Source organism: Tenrec ecaudatus, chromosome 3 (genome assembly GCF_050624435.1).
Source record: "Tenrec ecaudatus isolate mTenEca1 chromosome 3, mTenEca1.hap1, whole genome shotgun sequence".
Lineage (NCBI taxonomy): Eukaryota > Metazoa > Chordata > Mammalia > Afrosoricida > Tenrecidae > Tenrec > Tenrec ecaudatus.
The window spans coordinates 67,417,926-67,436,666 of NC_134532.1; the positions used below are offsets into that span (position 1 = coordinate 67,417,926).

An 18,741-nucleotide genomic window follows, 5' to 3' on the forward strand; every position below is an offset into this window, starting at 1 on the left:
CTATCGCATTTAGTATTGCCCAAAACTCTGCAAAATCAATGAGTGGAGGATCTCATGAATAATGACTGAACCTGTCAGCTTGTGCCAGGAAAAGACGAACAGGGCCAGGGCACCTTGACATGCCCTCCACGGTGCTTTCAGGACTCTAGCTTACAACTTACCTCCGAGTTTGTGGAGCACTGCAAATGAGGGCTTCGAGAGGACGCATGTTTCATCAGGCTGTGTCTACTGCAACTCTCCCCCCCAGCAGCCCTCGCGGGGCCAACCTGGTCTTTGTTCTCCCTGACCTACTTCTTCGCCAAGCGGAACATCTTCCTCCAGTGAGCAGCCTCTGGTACGGGGAGACACAATCTTGCCATCTTCAGGTCTAAGAACATCCTGGCTCTACTTCCTCCCTGGGAGATTTGCTTGTTCTTCTGACAGACGATGAGGATATTCATTATCCTTGGCCAGCACCGCAATTCAAATGTGACAAGTCTTCTTTGATCTCTCTCATGTTTTAAGTTATTACAGTTCGGTGTAAGATTCAACATGTACCCAACTCCTCCCTTATCCACATGGCTGGGTTTCAAAGGCCAGGCTGTTATGTGGAAGTGGAAGATGTTTGCGCCCCTGTTTTCAGATCAGGCATTTGTCAGATTCTTTGATTCAGCAAACATGATCACAAAAACCGTTAATGGCAAAGGTCTGCGGGTGTGCTCCTCACTGACGAGTCCAGTGATGGATTAGACCTCTGCAGAAGAAGAGGCTTGTAGGAGATAAAGCTGGATTAAGCTGGGCTTTGTGACTGACGGGCCCACAGCTTAGCCACTTCATCTTCCTCCTGTGCTGGGCCACAGCTTCTCTCACGGAGCAGCCTCCGGGGCTCCCCCCTCACCCCTGACTGCCTGGGCCCTGCTCGGCCCTCCAAGGCTCGGGGCAGCCTGCCAGGTCACCTGGGAGTCTGCCTGGAGCAAGGAGAAGGTTTCGAGTCCAGTTCGGCTCATTCTGGGAGGCCATTAAACATGCATGCATTTCTTCCAAACGCCCTCGCCAATTCCTCTTTCTTGCCTCCCTTCTCTTCCCACCACGATTCTGAGCTGCAGATCCTCAAGACACCTAGGAGCGGGAAATCCAAGCCCAATGGATCGGTGCTGCCTACAGCCTTCGCCTGGAGCCTGAAGTCAAACAGGAGCTCACTCAAGGGGTAGAGGACATGGTGCCCACGCCAGCAAGAGGAAGTAGAAGGCACAAAACGGAACCGCCCAGCTTCCTGAAGATTCTCCTCAAAGGAGGGGGCTCTCTGTCACTAGAGTTGCATATCCCACCACCTTGTTCATGCACAACATCGTCAGGGCGTGGGTTTCTTCTACTGTCATAAATGTATGACGATGAGACACTTGGTTAGTGAGGAGTGGGTTTAACGTAAGTGGGTTCCCATTGCTAACAAAAAGCTGAAGGCAATGTTCTAAGTCCGATCCATCAATTTTTTTTAAAAGTTGAGGAAACGCTCTTTGGCTTAGAGGTCCATCAACCAGTTCAAGATTACACAGCTGTCAGCATCAATAGAGTACTCGAAATTGGAGCTCCCAACACCTAGCCCTGGGCTCGCTCCTTCTACTACAACGCACTACTTCAGTCTAGGTTACACCAAGTCAAACTCACAGCCATCAAGTCAACACCGACTCACAGCGACCCGACACAACAGGGTGGAACTGCCTCCCATGGGTTTCTGAGACCAGCTCTTCTTCATGGGAGTAGACAGCCTCATCTCTCTCTCACAGAACAGCTTGTGGTTTCAAACTGCTGACCTGATGGTTAGTAGCCCAACGTGTTGGCACTACGCCACAAGGGCTCCTTCGGGCATGGATAGATACATCCAAAATCCCACCAGAACCAGATTTTCTCTGACTTAAAGTTGGGCCTATGAATTGGCATCCCTCCACTCACCATAATCTCTCTCTGTTCTTCCAGGTTCTTCAAAAAATTGGAAAATTCCCGTAAGGAAGCATCTGTGAGGAGAAAGAAAATTATGGCTTGGTGGCCAAGTCAAAGTGAAGCAAAGCGACATGGCCACCCCCCTTCCCCCCTCCCCATCCTGCCCCCCGGGGTCCCACACACCTATGCAGCGCTCGTCGTCAGTCTCTGCGTCACCAATAAACTCAAACTTGAAGTCTCTGAGAGAGTGCGCAAACTTCCGCTGGGCTGCTGACAGACCTGGAACGAAAGAATTAGTTATTATCTTGGTTCTTGTCTTAAGGCAAGACTTAAAATAGGAACTCTCTTAAAAACATGGATGTACTCCTCCAGGGGCGGGGTAGAAGGAGACCTGGTGGCGCAGAGGCTCAGCGTTAGGCTGGTAACGGAAACGCTGGTGCTCAGAGGCCGCCTTGGGAAAGATTTACGGTCTCAGAAAGCTACAGGGAAATTCCTACTGGGTGGCTGTGCATCAAAGTCCGTGCCACTGATGAGGAGTTTGGGTTCTGAAGACGCACAGGTATTCTGTGAATGGTGCCAACAGGTAAGCACTGGGCTACTAACCTAAAAGTTCAAGTCCACCCAGAGACACCTCAGACGACAGGCTTGGGAGCTACTTCTGAATGATCGCAATCACTGACCCCTCTAGGAGCGCAGTTCTACTCTGAAGCCCTGGCGTCATCACCATGAGTTGGAATCAACTCAGGAGGAACTGGGGGGGTGGGGGGGACATGTGAGAGCGGAGATGTAGAGCTGTCCTCTATATTCAATCTGACAGAAGAACCCAGCGCATTGGCCAAGCGCCCATCATCCTTAAGCTAGAGCACTCCCTGGGTCGCCTCGGCCTGCTCCTGCACACCACGGCCCAGAGCTGGTGCTACAGAACCATTTACAACAGCCTCGACCTTGTTCTTCCTTCTTCTGACCCGACAGCTCCACGCAGTTCCCTGAAAGCACTCGCCCCTTCTTGGCTCACTCACGTCCTAACATGCCTTATTCAAAAATTGCAAACAGTGATCAGGTTAAAAAAACCACAGACCTGACACTATCTCTCCGGCCTTCAGGACCTCTGGCTGCCTGTGGAGGCTCCAAACAAAGGTTTCACAGGCTCAAGGTCAGGAAGCCAGATACCCTTGCCCACTCCAGCCAGGGGGACAGAAGATTCACAAAGAGAATCTTCTAAGTTGTCATGTTAGCTTAATGCTGCAAAACCAAATCTCTACAAAGCACCAACATTCCTTAACGAGAAGTTACCAGAAAAGGGGGGAAACACTAATCTCAAAAGAGGTAACCATTTATTCAAAATCGTTTATAGCCTATACACCCCAGAGTGGGTGATATATATCTTTTATTTCATTCTAAACTCAAGAGAAATATGTGCTTATCTATTTTACAAAATGTAGCTCAGGGAAGCGAAATAATTTGTCAATGAATGCGCAGATACTATACAGAAAAACGTCATTTTGTTCCAGAGCCTTTTTCTACCAAAGTCCTTTGCTGCCCAGCGTACTACTACCTTGCCGCCAGTCTAAAGCATGACCTACAGAGTCGGTGGGGACTTTGTGCATTCCACACAACTCCCATCTCTGCACAGTGAACAGGGACAGAACCATACTATGTTAAAGTACGACTCCATATTAAGCCCATCAAAAAAAAACCCAGAAAAATAAAACCGAACCATTAAATGATGATCAGAGAACTCCAGCCAAAAAAAAAGGACATATGAAATACAAAACAAGGTAATAACAGTTTTGTCTTCTTTAAGTGAGAGTGTTGAAACGAATTGCTTGTCTATTTTGATTTTTTTGTGTTATAGCTTAGAAAAAATAAACCATCCCAAAGCATTCTCCCATTGGAAATGGTGATGCATTGTATGCCCGTGTGTTCATCCAATGTTTATTCGAATCATTAAGCGCGATGACTCCAGTGGAAAAGTTGCAGCTTGAAGTGAGCTTAAGTAAAACAGAACGAAACACAGCCAGATCGTACGCCAGCCTCAGACAGTTATGTGTGGCACCACGGTTGCAGCCACTCTCCTCATCCGTCTCGTGGAGGGTACCAACCATCAGTTGCTCATTTACAAGTTCAGAGTGACGCTGAAGAAAATTAAAACAAGACCACAAGAACCAAAATAGGTTCTTGTTTCCTAAGACTTTCTAGTAACGGCAGTCACCAGCTCTCTGCATTCTCGCGGCTGCTATCTGTCACCGCTGTACTGGCACTCAATGCACACATCACCCACATATCACCCAGCTCAGTAGTTTAGTCATATCAAGAAGAGTTGTACAATCCTTGCCACAATCAATTTTAGAGTATTTCCTTCTTTCTTGCACTTACTATTATCTCCCCAACCTCCCCTGCCATACTCCTAAGACACCTTTAATCCAGCTACAATTTCTACAGATTTACCTATCCTTGATTTCATATGCTGAAAAACATACAAGAAGCAAACACACACACAAACAAAAACAATAATAATAACAAAAACAAAGTAAAACAAAAACGCTCAATCAAGAAAGCAGTAAGCATTAAAATCTAGAACACCTTTAAAATGGGTCAAAAAGGAGATCGAGTGATAAAGTACTCTAAATTTTAACGTAACTCTCTCTGCAATAATCTGCCTTCTCCTGCCCTCTTCATGAGAGCAGGGCTATTCATATGCCTGGTCTATGAGCAGAGGGTGATTTTGAAACTTTATTTTTCCTTTATCTAATTCTTGTCTATCTTGCTGTTCTAAAACTCTTTTCCCTATTTACTAAGTTAAAAAGCAAAAAAAAAAAACCTTAGGTAAAAGGCAACACAAGGAAACTCTTAGAGGTGAACACAGGACAGTGGTTTCTTACCCTCAGAATACTGCATAAAGGCACGGGCACAACGGGAAGTGTGCAGGTTTGCAGCCACGGCCAGCACGGAGCTCCAGCCTTCCGTGCAGGCACATCTTTGTGGCCTGTGATTCTGCAGCCCTTCCCTTGCAACAGGCAGAGGGTTCCACTTAACAACACCTTGGCGTGGTGGTTCTGGATGAGATACGCTGCGGAGGGCTGTCACACAGCTCCAAACAGGGCAAATACATACTAACCCAGAAAATGAGCAGTGTTTTGTTCTGCTTTGCAGAAGGTCACTATAAATTGGAACCAACTGATGTCACCTAACAACAGGTGAGCACTTACTGGGTTTAGTGCAGTCCAAGAACAGGTGAAAGTTGGGCAATGAATGAGGAAGACCACAGAACTGATAGCGGGATGAAGGCGCTGGCAACAAATATTGAAAGTATCACGGACTGCCAGAAGAATACACTGCCTTGGAGGAATGCTGCTTAGACGGGAGGATGGCAGCACTTCACCTCACATTATTTTGGACATGTTATAAGAAGAGACCAGTCCCTGGAAAATGACATCACACTGAGCAAAGCAGAGTCGGTGAAAAAGAGAAAAACCCTCCGCCAGATGGGCTGAGCCAGCGGCGGCAGCAATGCGCTCACCGTAGAAACCACCGTGAGGATGCAGCAGAGCTGGGCAATGTCTCACTCGGCTGGACCCAGGGTCGCTAGGAGTGACAGTCAATCCAGGGGCACCTGACAGCAGCAAGGCACAATTACAAACACAAGGAGATATGTAGTTTAAAGCAGCAGTTCTCAACCTTCCTAATGCTGTGACCCTTTCATACGGTTCCTCATGTTGTGGTGACCCCCCCCCCAAATTACTTACGTTCAACCCCCAAAGGGGTCACGGCCCACAGGTTGAGAACCGCTGGTTTAAAGGCTAATGCCTTTACGGGTTCTTTTTCTTTTCTTTAATTCCATTCCTTATGAAACAACAAGTTTTTTAATTCATGAGTTATAAAAGAGGGCGAAAGGGCCCATTTTATGAAGTGCCTGCCTATTCACTCAACCGCTAACAAACTCGAAGGTCGGTGGTTCAAACCCACTAGTGGCTGCAGAGGAACAATGGCCTGGCAATCTGCTTCCATACAGCAAACCTGCTAAGAGGCGGTTCTACCCTGTTTTATAGCAACAGTTCTCAACCTGTGGGTCGCGACCCCATTGGGGGTTGAACAACCCTTTCACAGAGGCCACCTGATTCCTAACAGTAGCAAAATGACAGTTATCAAGTAGCAACAAAAATAATGTTATGGTTGTGGGATCACCACAACATGAGGAACTGTATGAAAGGGTCGTGGCTTTAGGAAGGTTGAAAACCACTGTTTTAGGGGGTCATTGTGACTCAACAGCACGAAACACCACCAACCCTCTCTACTAAATGACCGACAAACATTCCATTTACTCCTGAGTAATAAACAGAAAAGCCACCCTCTTTTATCAATTGGATAGGTAGGTTGAGATGTGTGCTTGGCTCGACCAAGGTCAAAGCCCTCCTTAGAACACTGGTAGCAAGTCCTACGGGCAAAGGACTAGGCCCTTTGGTTCTCAGGCTTCCACTAAACTTTTCCATTACATTATTCTGACTTTCCAAAGATTTGCGGGTCTAGACATGTGCAGACTTATCAGGGTGTCTGCACAGCTCTAATGCAGAACTGCAGGCGTAAACGTAAAGTTCATAATGTCTGCCTCCATTCCCTCCTGCCTGTGAATAAGTACTGTGAACTGGGGGTCATCTGTAGATCAGGTCAATTGCTCGAATGCAAGGACTGTTAATGCTAAAACTCTCTGCCAGTCAATTCTAACTCACAGCGAGCCTATAGGACAGGGCAGAGCTGCCCTTGTGGGTTTCCAAAGCTGCAGCTCTTTTCAGGAATAGAAAGCCTCATCTTTCTCCCTAAGAGCAGCTGGTATTTTAGAACTGCTGACCTTGTGGTTAGCAGCCCAATGTAAAACCACTCCGTTACCAGGTCTCCTTGGGGCTGATACTGAAGAGCAACGCAAATCCAGGGTCAAAGTACAACCCCGGAAGCATCCCACCAGAACCGACACCATCTCAAGAATAGGTTTGGTGTACTGGACACTAATGACAAGAACTGTGGAAACACTTCAAGGGCACCATCCACAGAGAAAGCGAACGGTCACTTACAGAAAAGGACCCAGAACTTTTACAATAGCCAGGGTATTCGCTTTGACTGGGGCAGGGTGGAAGAGATGGGGGCAAGGGGGAAAGGAGAATGCAAAGCTGAGAAGACACTTACTGGTGACGGGAAATTCTGAAGAAGGGTCAGGGTGATGGTTGGGCAACATGATGAATAGAATCAATTCCACTGAACTGTACGCACCAAAGCTGCGGAAGGGGTCTTTGGTCACATAAATACTTACCCAGTTACAAAAGCATCAAAGAGGCCAACAAAGACCTGTACAAACCGACTGACAAAGCCAAGCCTGCATGTGCCCCAACACGGACCTCTAACTTCAGTTATTTGAACTGAAGGCCAAATATATTGCCTGTCATGAACAGGAATGCGCTCTATTTGGATTGCTGGACATTAACTGAGCTTTTATAGCACCTCTGACACCATGATGGTGACTCAAAGCAACTGAGAAAGGGCCAACTTAGCCAACTCACTGCCAGAGAGTCAGTTCCTACTGATAGTGACCCTGTAGGGCAGAGTGGCGCTGCTCCTGTGGACTTCTGAGACTGCAATTCATTACAGGAGTAGAAAGCCTCTTCTTTCTCCCAACTGGTGGTTTCAAACTCCTGACCCTGACATGACCAGTCCAACTCCCAGCCCGCTGTGCCACCAGTGCTCCTCCTATGGACAGAGTCGAGCTTTCCTAGTGGGTTTCCAAGGCTGCACCTCTTTACAAGGGCAGCAAACCTCATCTCTCACCTTTGAAGCGACTGGTGGTTTCAAACTGCTGAACATGCAGTTAGCAGCCCACATGTACCCCACCTACCCACTAAGCCATCAGGAAGCCTTTTGAAATGCCTGAAGGTATAAGGTGATCCTTATCATACCTTCATTGTCTCCTACAATTTCCCACCCACCAACCAAATCATTAAAGGAGACATTGGCTTAGAAAGAAAGAAAAACCGAGATAGTGAATACACTTTTCTCATTCATTCCATTTGAAATACAAGATTCTTCACCAACGACCACAAATTCCAAATCCTTCTTCGAAATGTGCAAATTGCACCTGTAAGCTCACATTCCTTTACACATAGAGACTGAAGCAACTGGATTATCAAATATCCCAAGCTTTTCCAGGGCACTGGCCCCTACATGCTGCACATCAAAGCAGATACCACAATTCGTCACTGCTTTATTTGCATAGAGAGGAATGGGATACAGATTCTAAGAACGTAAGATCTTTCCAGCCACATTCATGACAAAGAAATAGGCTGAGGTGAATCCAAGTAACAGGGAAGTAAAACAAAATTGCTCTGAGAATGCAGACTGGCTTCACATTTGTTCTGCTAGGTTTTCAGGATTTGCAAAGTCAGCAGTGTCACTCTGAGCAAGGAAGGCATTTCATAGTCTATGGGTGCAAGTCAAAAAGAAAATAAACAGCTCACACTTTGTAAACTCAAGCACTGGCGCCAACATCCCCTGAGCTCAGAATACATACCTGGGCTAGTCTAGGCCTGAAGGCCACGTCGCAAGCCGCTCTTAGAATGATCCCTCCTTGTAAGGTAGTGCTAAGTGTTCCTGGGCCGACCTGCCATGTGTGGCCCACCTGAGGTGTCTATGTGGTAGACTCTTAATCCCGCAATGACGAAAGGGACGTGATGGGGTGTTGGTCTGCTAACTACAAAATCAGCAGTTCAAAACCACCAGCCACTTCAGGGGAGAAAAATGAGATTTTCGACTCCCACAAAGTTAACAGTCTTAAAAAGAAAAGAGTTACAGTTGTGGAAACTCCTGTAGGGTTGCTATGAATCAGAATCGATTCCGTGGCAGCTGAGTTTGGGAAAGGTACTAGAAAGATCCGAATTGACCAATCAAAGCTATGAGGTGAAAGGAAAACAAGCTAAAGCCCACAAAGGTGCACGTGCCCCCAATACATCCATATGCTCACAGGGCAGGATTCAAGGCCCAAAACGGCAAAGAACAGACAATCAAAGACACTTACCAAAATAGCCAATTAATTATGAAGAAGCCTTCAAAGGGAGTGACCCAGGGACGAGAGAAAAATCTCAAAGGTCACCCTGTCCACTGAACCTTCGTGCAGACGTCCACCCCACAGCTCACATCCAGCCAATGCAGAGACACACACTCTGCAGAGTGGCTACCACCTCCGGCTACGGGACGCAAAGAGGACGCTTGGCACCACCAAGCGCATTGGTCTTCACGCTGCTTGCTGGCCAGAGATCTCTTTGTTCGAAGAAAAACTTATTTAAAAGGAGAAGAGCTTAAACCCCTAAGTCTTAGGTTTTACCGTAATTGCAGCAAATGGTCAGAAACTTAAGGGCTTAACAGCCCATACATACTACAGTTCTAGAGGTCAGTCGTCTACGTGAATCTGCTGCAGCTGAAAGGAGTGTATGTGCACAGCAGTATTCCTTCTGGCGGCTACGGGGCCCATTTGCTTGTCTATTTCAGCTTTCTGAGGCCACTCACATTGCCTGGCCCATGGCCTCACCAGTAATAGTGTCACTCTGGCCTCTGCTTCTATCAGCACATCCTCTCCTTTAAGTCCCATCCCCTACTCTCAGGCTTGTGATTTTGTGATTACATTGGGCCACCCAGATAATTCAGGATAGTGTCCCCATAGCCAGAGAGTTAACTGAATCAAATCTACAAAGTTCCTTTTACCACATAAAATACTACAAAATAAAATGAGTATTTGGGGGTGGAGTTGGGTGGATGCATTTTACTGCCTACCATGCCTTGTAATGCCGGGCACTCTACAAATCACTTAACATTTTATGGATTAATTGAACTACCGCAACAACCCTCTGTGGCAGGTACATAAGGATATGCCCATCATACAAAGAGGGAGAGAGAGGTCTAACAGAGGTTAAGCAGCTTGCCTGGTTAGTAATTAAGTTAGTAAGGCATGGAGCTGTCTCAGACACCGGGAGGAGGGCCCAACTCAGTGGGTCCCCTTCCTCCACAGAATGATCTCTGATGAGTGCACCCTGCCAAACCCAATTTGAAAAAGGCTTTAGGTTAAAATGCATCCCCCATAAGGGCAGGCAGGTTTATATAGATAGAGGCCCGGCCAGGGGAGTCACGAGAAAGGAGAAGCAAACAACAAGGAGTACAAGAAGATGTTCTGAAACTGATGGTGCTAATGAGTGCATAATCTTAAACAACTGATTAAATGACATGATATGTGAAGGCTAGCCCAATAAAAATATAATTGCAAAGATGAGTCACCCAAAGAGATAAGCACAGGTTCTGGTTCCTGATAACTAAATGTGAGCTTCCTTGGAAGGAGTCTTTGAAGTTGTTCATTAACATGAGGTCATACCAGAGCAGGGTGAGACCTAGTCTGACATGCCTGGTATAAACGATGACATGGGAGAGAGAGAGAGAAAGAGAGGGAGAACGAACACAACAGGCATGCAATGGTGGCATTACACAACAGAAGTAGGAATCCTGAGGTCACCAGAGCTAGGGACGGACAAGAAAAGATCTTTCTCTGATGCCTTAAGGGAGAACATGGCCCTTCCATTAACACTTCTTACCTCCAAATCAGTGAGAAAATAAATGTGTTATTTTAGCATGTTGTTACAGCAGCCATAAGAAGCGAATACAAAAACATCAATGAGAGTGCCTCCGACCTTCACTTTACCCTTCAGGAAACTGTAGCATATAACTGGGCAAACAGCTCCGTTTCACACTCCAGTCAAGGGAAATTCTTAGTAGAATCCAGGTCTGTGCTTTCAAGTCGAAACCATTCCTAGTTATGACATAATTTGGCCTAACTGAGAATGACCGTCACAGGTGTATCAGTGCGCCCGTAGGGTGAAGTGGACAGCATATCAGGCAGAGAAGGATCACGATATATACGAGCAAGGGAAGTGATTGAGCAGGAAAACTACTCAGGGCAATACACTCCCGGCACCCACCTTCCCCAGCGCCAGAGGAAGCCAAGAATGGCTGATGGGCAGACAATTTGCAATGGCAAGATGACACACTACAAATGAGAACGGCTTGTCCTCTTAGGCCCATGCGAAAATGCTGAGTTAAAAAACTATGGGCCCACGGACTTGTCTTTGACTATGCCTGTTCTCAAAGTGTGAATGTGATCTCTCAGACCCTCTGGTTACGATGGGCTCCATCACTCTACAACTTTCTTTTTACTTTTTAAACATTTTATTAGGGACTCATACAACTCTTATCACAATCCATACATACATCAATTGTGTAAAGCTTATCTGTACATTCTTTGCCCTCATCATTTTCGAAGCATTTGCTCTCCACTTAAGCCCTTTGCATCAGGTCGACTTACTTTTCCCCTCCCTCCCCGTGCCCCTCCCTCATGAGCCCTTGATAATTTATAAATTATTATTTTGTCATATATTTCCCTGTCCGATGGCTCCCTTCACCCACTTTTCTGTTGTCCGTCCCCCAGGGAGGATGTCACATGTAGATCCTTGTAATCGGTTCCCTCTTTCCAACCCACTCACGCTCTAAACTCCCAGTATCGCCCTTCACACCCCTGGTCCTGAAGGGATCATCCGCCCTGAATTCCCTGTGCCTCCAGCTCCTATCTGCACCAGTGTACATCCTCTGCTCTATCCAGACTTGCAAGGTAGCATTCCGATCATGATAGTTGGGGGGTGGTGGGGGAAGCATTTAGGAACTGGAGGAAAGATGTTTTCTTCATCGGTCCTACATCGCACCCTGACTGACTCATCTCCTCCCCTAGACCCCTCTGCGAGGGGATCTCCAGTGGCCGACAAATGGGCTTTGAGTCTCCACTCTGCACTTCCCCCTTCATTCACTATGGTAAGATTTTTTTTTTTTTCTGATGATGCCTTATACCTGATCCCTTCGACACCTCGTGATCGCACAAGCTGGTGTGCTTTCTTCCATGTGGGCTCTGTTGCTTCTGAGCTATATGGTTGCTTGCTTACCTTCAATCCTTTAAGACCCCAGATGCTATCTCTTTTGATAGCCAGGCAACATCAGCTTTCTTCGTCACATTTGCTTATGCACCCATTTGTCCTCAGCGATCGTATCATGGAGGTGTGCACCCAATGATATGATTTTTTGTTCTTTGATGCCTCATAACGGATCCCTTTGGAACCACGTGATCACACAGGCTGGTGTGTTCTTCCATGTGGGTTTTGTTGCTTCTGAGCTAGATGGCCGCTTGTTTATCTTCAAGCCTTTAAGACCCCAGATGCTATATCTTTTGATAGCCGGGCACCATCAGCTTTCTTCACCACATTTGCTTGTTCACCCGCTTTGGCTTCAGCGGTTGTGCGGGACAGTGAGCATCATAGAATGCCAATTATTAGAGGAGAGTATTCATGCGTTGAGGTAGTGCTTGAGTAGAGGTCCAAGGTCCTTCCGTCACCTTAATACTAAACCTATAAATATAGGCACATAGATAGATTTCCCCATCCTCATATATATATATTTGCATATGACATGTCTTTCTCTAGACCTCTATAAATGCCCTTTGCCTCCTAGCTCTTTCCTCTATTTCCCTTGACTTTCCTCCTGTCCCACTATCATGCTCAGTCCCCACCTGAATTTAAGTTATGCCTCTTCGTTACCTTACCCTTGATCATGCCCTACCAGGCCTGCCACTCCCCCCTCACCACCAATTTGGATCCCATGTTGTTCCCTTGTCCCTGGGTTTGTTAACACCATTTCCTTACCCCCCCCCCACCTTTCCCTATCCAAAGTCCCCCCAGAACTGTCGGTCCCATTGTTATTCCTCCAGACAGTTCATCCAGTCTATCTTATTTAGACAGACCTGCGGAGATAATAACATGCACATAAACAAGACAAAGGAAAACAAAGCAACAGTATACAACAAAACAACAACAAACCACTGACAAAGAACAAAACAAAACACAGCAAGAAAAAAAGCTTGTAGTCAGTTCAAGGATCGTTCATTGGTCCATAAGGAGTGTTTTCCAGTCCAGTCTGTTGGGGCACCACGCCCTGGCCCCAAAGTCTACTCTCAGCATTCCCTGAGGACATTGCTGCTCCATTCACTTGCTGTTCCGCTGCACTCCCCCAGTGCTTTGCCTCAGTGTGGTGGGCTTAGGTCGGGCGCAATTCCCACACTGTGTCTCCAGTGCTGTCTCCCACAGGGCCATGGGTCAATGAGGGACGTCATATCTCATAGTGGGGTTGGTCATGTGGTCCTCTTGTGGACTGGCTGATAGAATTGGGGTCATCATCCTACGGGCCTGGTGGGCCAGGATGGACTCCGTAACTTTCTATTCTGCAGTTTTGTCTATTTAAAATATCTCCCTTGTTATAGAAGGCATTTGAATTTTGAAGTCCTGCCCCAAATTTTGAATATTTAGCAGGAATCTGATATTACAGATTATCTTGTCTAATGATGCCATTTTTCAGATGAAAAATCAAAAACTTGGTTAATTAGAGGGACTATGATTCAAAAAAAAAAAAGAAAGAAGTTTTAAAACCTAACAGATTTGGAGTTAAATATTGGCTCTGCCAAATATCAGGTTTGGGGCATGACATGTGAATTAAGAGTCTGATTTCTTATCAATAAACTGATAATAACATTTCAAACTAATGTGTCACATCCCTTCCACCTCCTCTTCTTAAGCAATCTGCATGGCTTTTCTGCATGGCCCAGAGCCCAGTCTTTCTGCATGGCACAGAGTCCTGCCTTTCTACATAGCCCAGAATCCTACCTTGAAAAATGACAGGTATGTAGCACAAGACATTGCCCCACCTTTGTCTGAGCTAAATAGATAGGAGTAGGCAGCAGTCCCATTGGTCAACCAGAGACACACACATATGGAATGTGTACTAATATATAAATGGAGAAAGATTAAATAAATGTGGCAAAATATTAAGCAGTGGTAGGGTACATGGATATTCATTATGAATGACCACAGCAAATTTAAAATATAGCAACAACTCTCACTGCTATCGAGTGGATGTTGATTCATGGCGATCCTATGAGATAGCGTAGAACTGCCTCTTTGCGTTTACAAGGCTCCCTGTTAACGGTGGTAAGGCCCATCTTTCTCCCTCGGAGTGCCTGGTAGTTTTAAACCACTGACCCTGCAGTAAGTAGCCCAACTCATAACCAACAATGCCACCAGGGTTCCTGACAAGAACGATGGCAGTGAATAAATCATGCCAAGTTAGAAGGCAGTGGGGGGCAAACCAGGTCAGGGGAGGAGAATAAACAGAAGGCAGATAATAAAAACGTACATAAGACAGGTTTCAAAAAAATTCATGGAAAAATTCCGTTATCTTTTCATGCCATTTTCCATGAATGCTTTTAAGTTTCCCAATATATTGCACATGGAGCCTTGGTAGTGTATTGGGTTACATGTTGTGCTGCTAAGCACAAGGTCAGTGGTTCAAACTCACTGGCTGCTCCAAGAAAACAAACAAGGTTTTCTATTCCTGTAAAAAGTAATGTCAGAGGCCCCTCCCCCCAGAAGAATTTACTTCAGAGGACAGCACTGAAGCTATAGCTCAGGGAGAGAGACATGTCTGATCAGAATACACGGGAGCAAACGAAGGGGGAGGAAGAGAGAGTGGAGCATATCCTGGCCCACCAAGCCTTGAGGACGATATCCCTGCTGAGATCAGCCAATCCACAGAGAAGACCATATGGCCACCCTACTGTGAGACACGACATCCCTGACTGATCCATATCCCTACAGGGGACAACATTGGAGACCCAGTGCAGTGTAGCAACGATGAAACATATAACTTTCCTCTAGTTCTTTAATGCTTCTTCCCCCCACTATCATAATCCCAAATCTACCTTGCAAATCCGACTAGACCTGAGGATGTACACTGGTACAGATAAGAAGTGGAAACACAGGGAATCCAGGACAGATGAACCCCTTAAGGTCAATAATGAGTAGTGATACCAGGAGGGTAAGGGGAAGGTGGGGTAGAAAGGGGAAACCCATCACAAGGATCTTAATATAACTCCCTCCATGGGGGTTCGGACAACAGGAAAGTGGGTAAATGGATATGTAGGACAGTGTAAGACATGACAAAATAATAATAATTTATAAATTGTCAAGGGTTTGGGTGGGTGACAGGGAAGGAGGGGAAAATGAGGAGCTGATACCAAGGGCTCAAGTAGAAAGCAAATGTTTTGAGAATGATGATGGCAACAAACGTGCAAATGTGCTTGGCACAATGGATGGATGGATTGTGATAAGATTTGCACGGGTCCCCAATAAAATTATTTTTTTAAAACAGTTGTATGAGACCCCAATGAAATGATTTTTTAATCATTTTAGTGGGGGCACGTATAATGCGTCTCACAATCCATACATACATCCATTGTATCTAGAACATTTATACACTTGTTGCCATTATCATTCTCAAAACATTTGGTTTCTACTTGAGTCCTTAAGGGAAAAAAGAAAGTCAGGTCAGAAAGGACTTTACTGAAAAGACGGCATTTGACTTGGGAGTGAGGGGACAAGCCCTGGGGATGGGAGTAGAGAAGCCTCTGCAGACGGAGGAGGAGCCAGACACGTTGGATGCAGGCTAAGGGAAGGGCAGAGAGAGCAGTAAAAGATGGGAGGGGGGGGGCACCACACAGGCAGGCAAAGCACTGGAACAGAAAGGGAATGGAGCAGCAAGGTCCCCAGGGAATGCTGAAGGTGGACTTTGGGGCCAGGGCGTGGTGCCCCAACAGACTGGACTGAAAAACTCTCCTAAGTGCCAACAAACGATCCTTGAACTAACTACAAGCTTTTCTTTCTTGATGTGTTTTGTTTTGTTGTATATTGTTGCTTAGTTTTGCTCTGTCTTGTTTTTGTGCATGTTATTACCTCCACAGTTCTGTCTAAATAAGATAGGCTGGATGAACTATCTGGAGGAGAAAACAACGGGACAGACAGTTCCGGGGGGCATGGGATAGGGTGAGGTGGGGGGAAAGGAAGTGGTGTTAACAAACCCAGGGACAAGGGAACAACAGGGATCCAAATTGGTGGTAAGGAGGGTGTGGAAGGCCTGGTAGGGCATGATCAAAGGTAATGTAACCAAGAAGAATTGCTGAAACCCAGATGGGGACTGAGCATGATAGTGGGACAGGAGGAAAGTCAAGGGAAATAGAGGAAAGAGCTAGGAGGCAAAGGGCATTTATAGAGGTCTCGAGAAAGATATGCACATGTGCAAATATATTTATATATGAGGATGAGGAAATAGATCTATGTGTCTATATTTATAGATTTAGTATTAAGGTAGCAGAAGGATATTGGGCCTCCACTCAAGTACTCTGTTAATGTAAGAATACTTTCTTCTATTAAATTGGCATTCTATGATGTTCACCTTCCTGACACAACCACTAAAGACAAAGTGGGTAAATAAGCAAATGTGGTGAAGAAAGCTGATGGTTCCGGCTGTCAAAAGATATAGCATCTGGGGTCTTAAAGGCTTGAGGGTAAACAAGCGGCCATCTAGCTCAGAAGCACCAAAGCCCACATGGAAGGAGCACACCAGCCTGTGTGATCATGAGGTGTCGAAGGAATCAGGGATAAGGCATTATCAGAACAAAAAATCTTACCATAGTGCATGAAGGGGGAAGGAAGTGCAGAGTGAAGACTCAAAGCCCATTTGTTGGCCACTGGAGATCCCCTCACAGAGGGGTCTAGGGTAGATGAGTCAGTCAGGGTGCGATGTAGCACCGATGAAAAATACAACTTTCCTCTAATTCCTAAATGCTTCCTCTCCCCCACTATCATACTCCCAATTCTAACTCACAAATCTGGCTAGACCAGATGATGTACAGTGGTACAGACATGAACTGGAAACACAGGGAATCCAGGGTGGATGATCCCTTCAGGACCATTAGTGTGAATGGCGATACTGGGAGGATAGAGGGTGAGTGGGTTGGAAAGGGGGAACCGATTACATGGATCTACATGTGACCTCCTCCCTGGGGGACAGACAACAGAGAAGGGGGTGAAGGGAGACGCCAGATAGGGCAAGATATGACAAAATAATAATTTATAAATTATCAAGGATTCATGGGGGGGAGCGGGGAGGGAGAGGAAAAATGAGGAGCGGATGCCAGGGGCTTAGGTGGAGAGCAAATGTTGTGAGAATGATGAGGGCAATGAATGTACAGATGTGCTTTACACAATTGATGTATGTATGGATTGTGATGAGTTGTATGAGCTCCTAATAAAACGATTTTTTTTAAAAGGTGTGGGTGGTGGCTCACCCAGGCCTTGGGCTTTTGTGAGATAGGAGTTTGAGATAGAAGAGGAACAACACGATCGGGTGTTTCCACAGTGTTAGCACAGGCTGCTGTTTTGAGAACACTGATGGCTGCCGAATCCAGGTTAGAGACTACAGGTTAGAGACTACACCTACTGCCTGATCCGCATGGGAGTTGATGTGGTTCTTCAAAGAATTACTGTGCCAGCAACGAGCAAAAGTCAGAGTCTCGACCTAATGGTTCTGGGGTGCACAGGCAAAAATTTCCCCAATGAGGGTGATCGCTTCTGAAGCTTGATGGCTTTGCTGCCGCGACTTGATTTATAAATGCTGCGGTAAAGAGCAAACCATGCTTCCTTGTTAGTAAAAAAAAGAGGATAACCTTGGGCTTGGAAATACTGTACAGATAAGGATACCATTCGCAAATATTTTTATAGATCACAAATGTGACATTCAATGACAAAACATTACTATTTATACATTTTGGTACTGAACACAGTAACTTGACAAAGTAGTTTACAAAGCACCCAGAGAAAAAATAGACGAGAGAGAAAACAGACCACATACTGGGGATAACGGCAGAACGAACTACCTTGCTAACCACAGATACATGCGTGAAGTCCAAAATAAATATTAGTGCAGATCTAGATGCCAAGCCTTCATCTGGGTTAACGAATATGATGTTTTGCACCATTTTGCCACTAGCCTGTCACCGCGACCTGGCACAAAACAGAAACCAGCCAAAGCCAAGAGACTGTATGGGACTCACCTCTCTCTCAAACTCTTTACTGCGTGTATTTAAAAAAACAAAACTTTAACTAGAGGCAAGAATTAAGTCTGACTCTAATGGGTCTAAAATCTCTTGTCCTATGTGTGTTAGTTTGATAGTGTGACCTTTAATAGAAATTTTAAAACAGCACAAGTGAGGTCAGAAACGAATTTCTCTCACAATTCCGAGAGCTAGACATTCACATTCAGGTGTACACTCGTGGAAGGGTCCTCTTTGTCCCATTCATTGTCTAAGAGATATCAGCAAGACTTGTTCCTGGTTTTCTGGATGCATCTGACTCCACTGTTACATCGTGTCTGTCTTCCGCTGGGTTTCTATGTGTTGCTGTATAAGACACCATTCTACAGCGATTAGGTTTAGGACCAGCCCAACATGTGGAGGCTCTATGAACATACTAAAGAGAACCCCCATTTCCACACAGGGCCATACTTTCAGCTTCGGGGGTTAGGGCTTCAATATCTATTTGGGAAGGCTACATTCAGTTCATCACAGTGCCCCGAGTTAAGCCAATCACAAGAGCAAAAGGAGATGCTATCAAGAACACTAGGACTTGATTGGCATCTGTCTATCATGTGTTCAGCAGAGCCAAGGATTTTAAGTTTCATAGAACTCCAGAGAAATACTGGTTTCTGGCCTTAAAGAGTTCACAGTGGGAGAGAGATGAGCCAAGTCTTCCAAGTGACAGATTCTACAAGGGTTCAATTAAAAACAAAACTTCAGAAAACCTTAAAGTCCTCAGC

General features: G+C 45.8%; 1 protein-coding gene across 2 annotated transcripts in view; it reads right to left on the reverse strand.

Annotated features, from left to right (window-relative positions):
- Nucleotides 1-18,741, reverse strand: part of ARHGAP10 (Rho GTPase activating protein 10) — a 350,687-nt gene that overhangs the window by 254,873 nt on the left and 77,073 nt on the right. For both annotated transcript variants that reach the window (XM_075543716.1, XM_075543714.1), the window contains exons 2-3: nucleotides 2,101-2,196; nucleotides 1,930-1,991 (exon numbers count right to left, since the gene is read on the reverse strand). In XM_075543716.1, coding sequence (XP_075399831.1) covers nucleotides 1,930-1,991; nucleotides 2,101-2,196 — 158 coding nt within the window. The remainder of the gene's footprint in view (nucleotides 1-1,929; nucleotides 1,992-2,100; nucleotides 2,197-18,741) is intronic.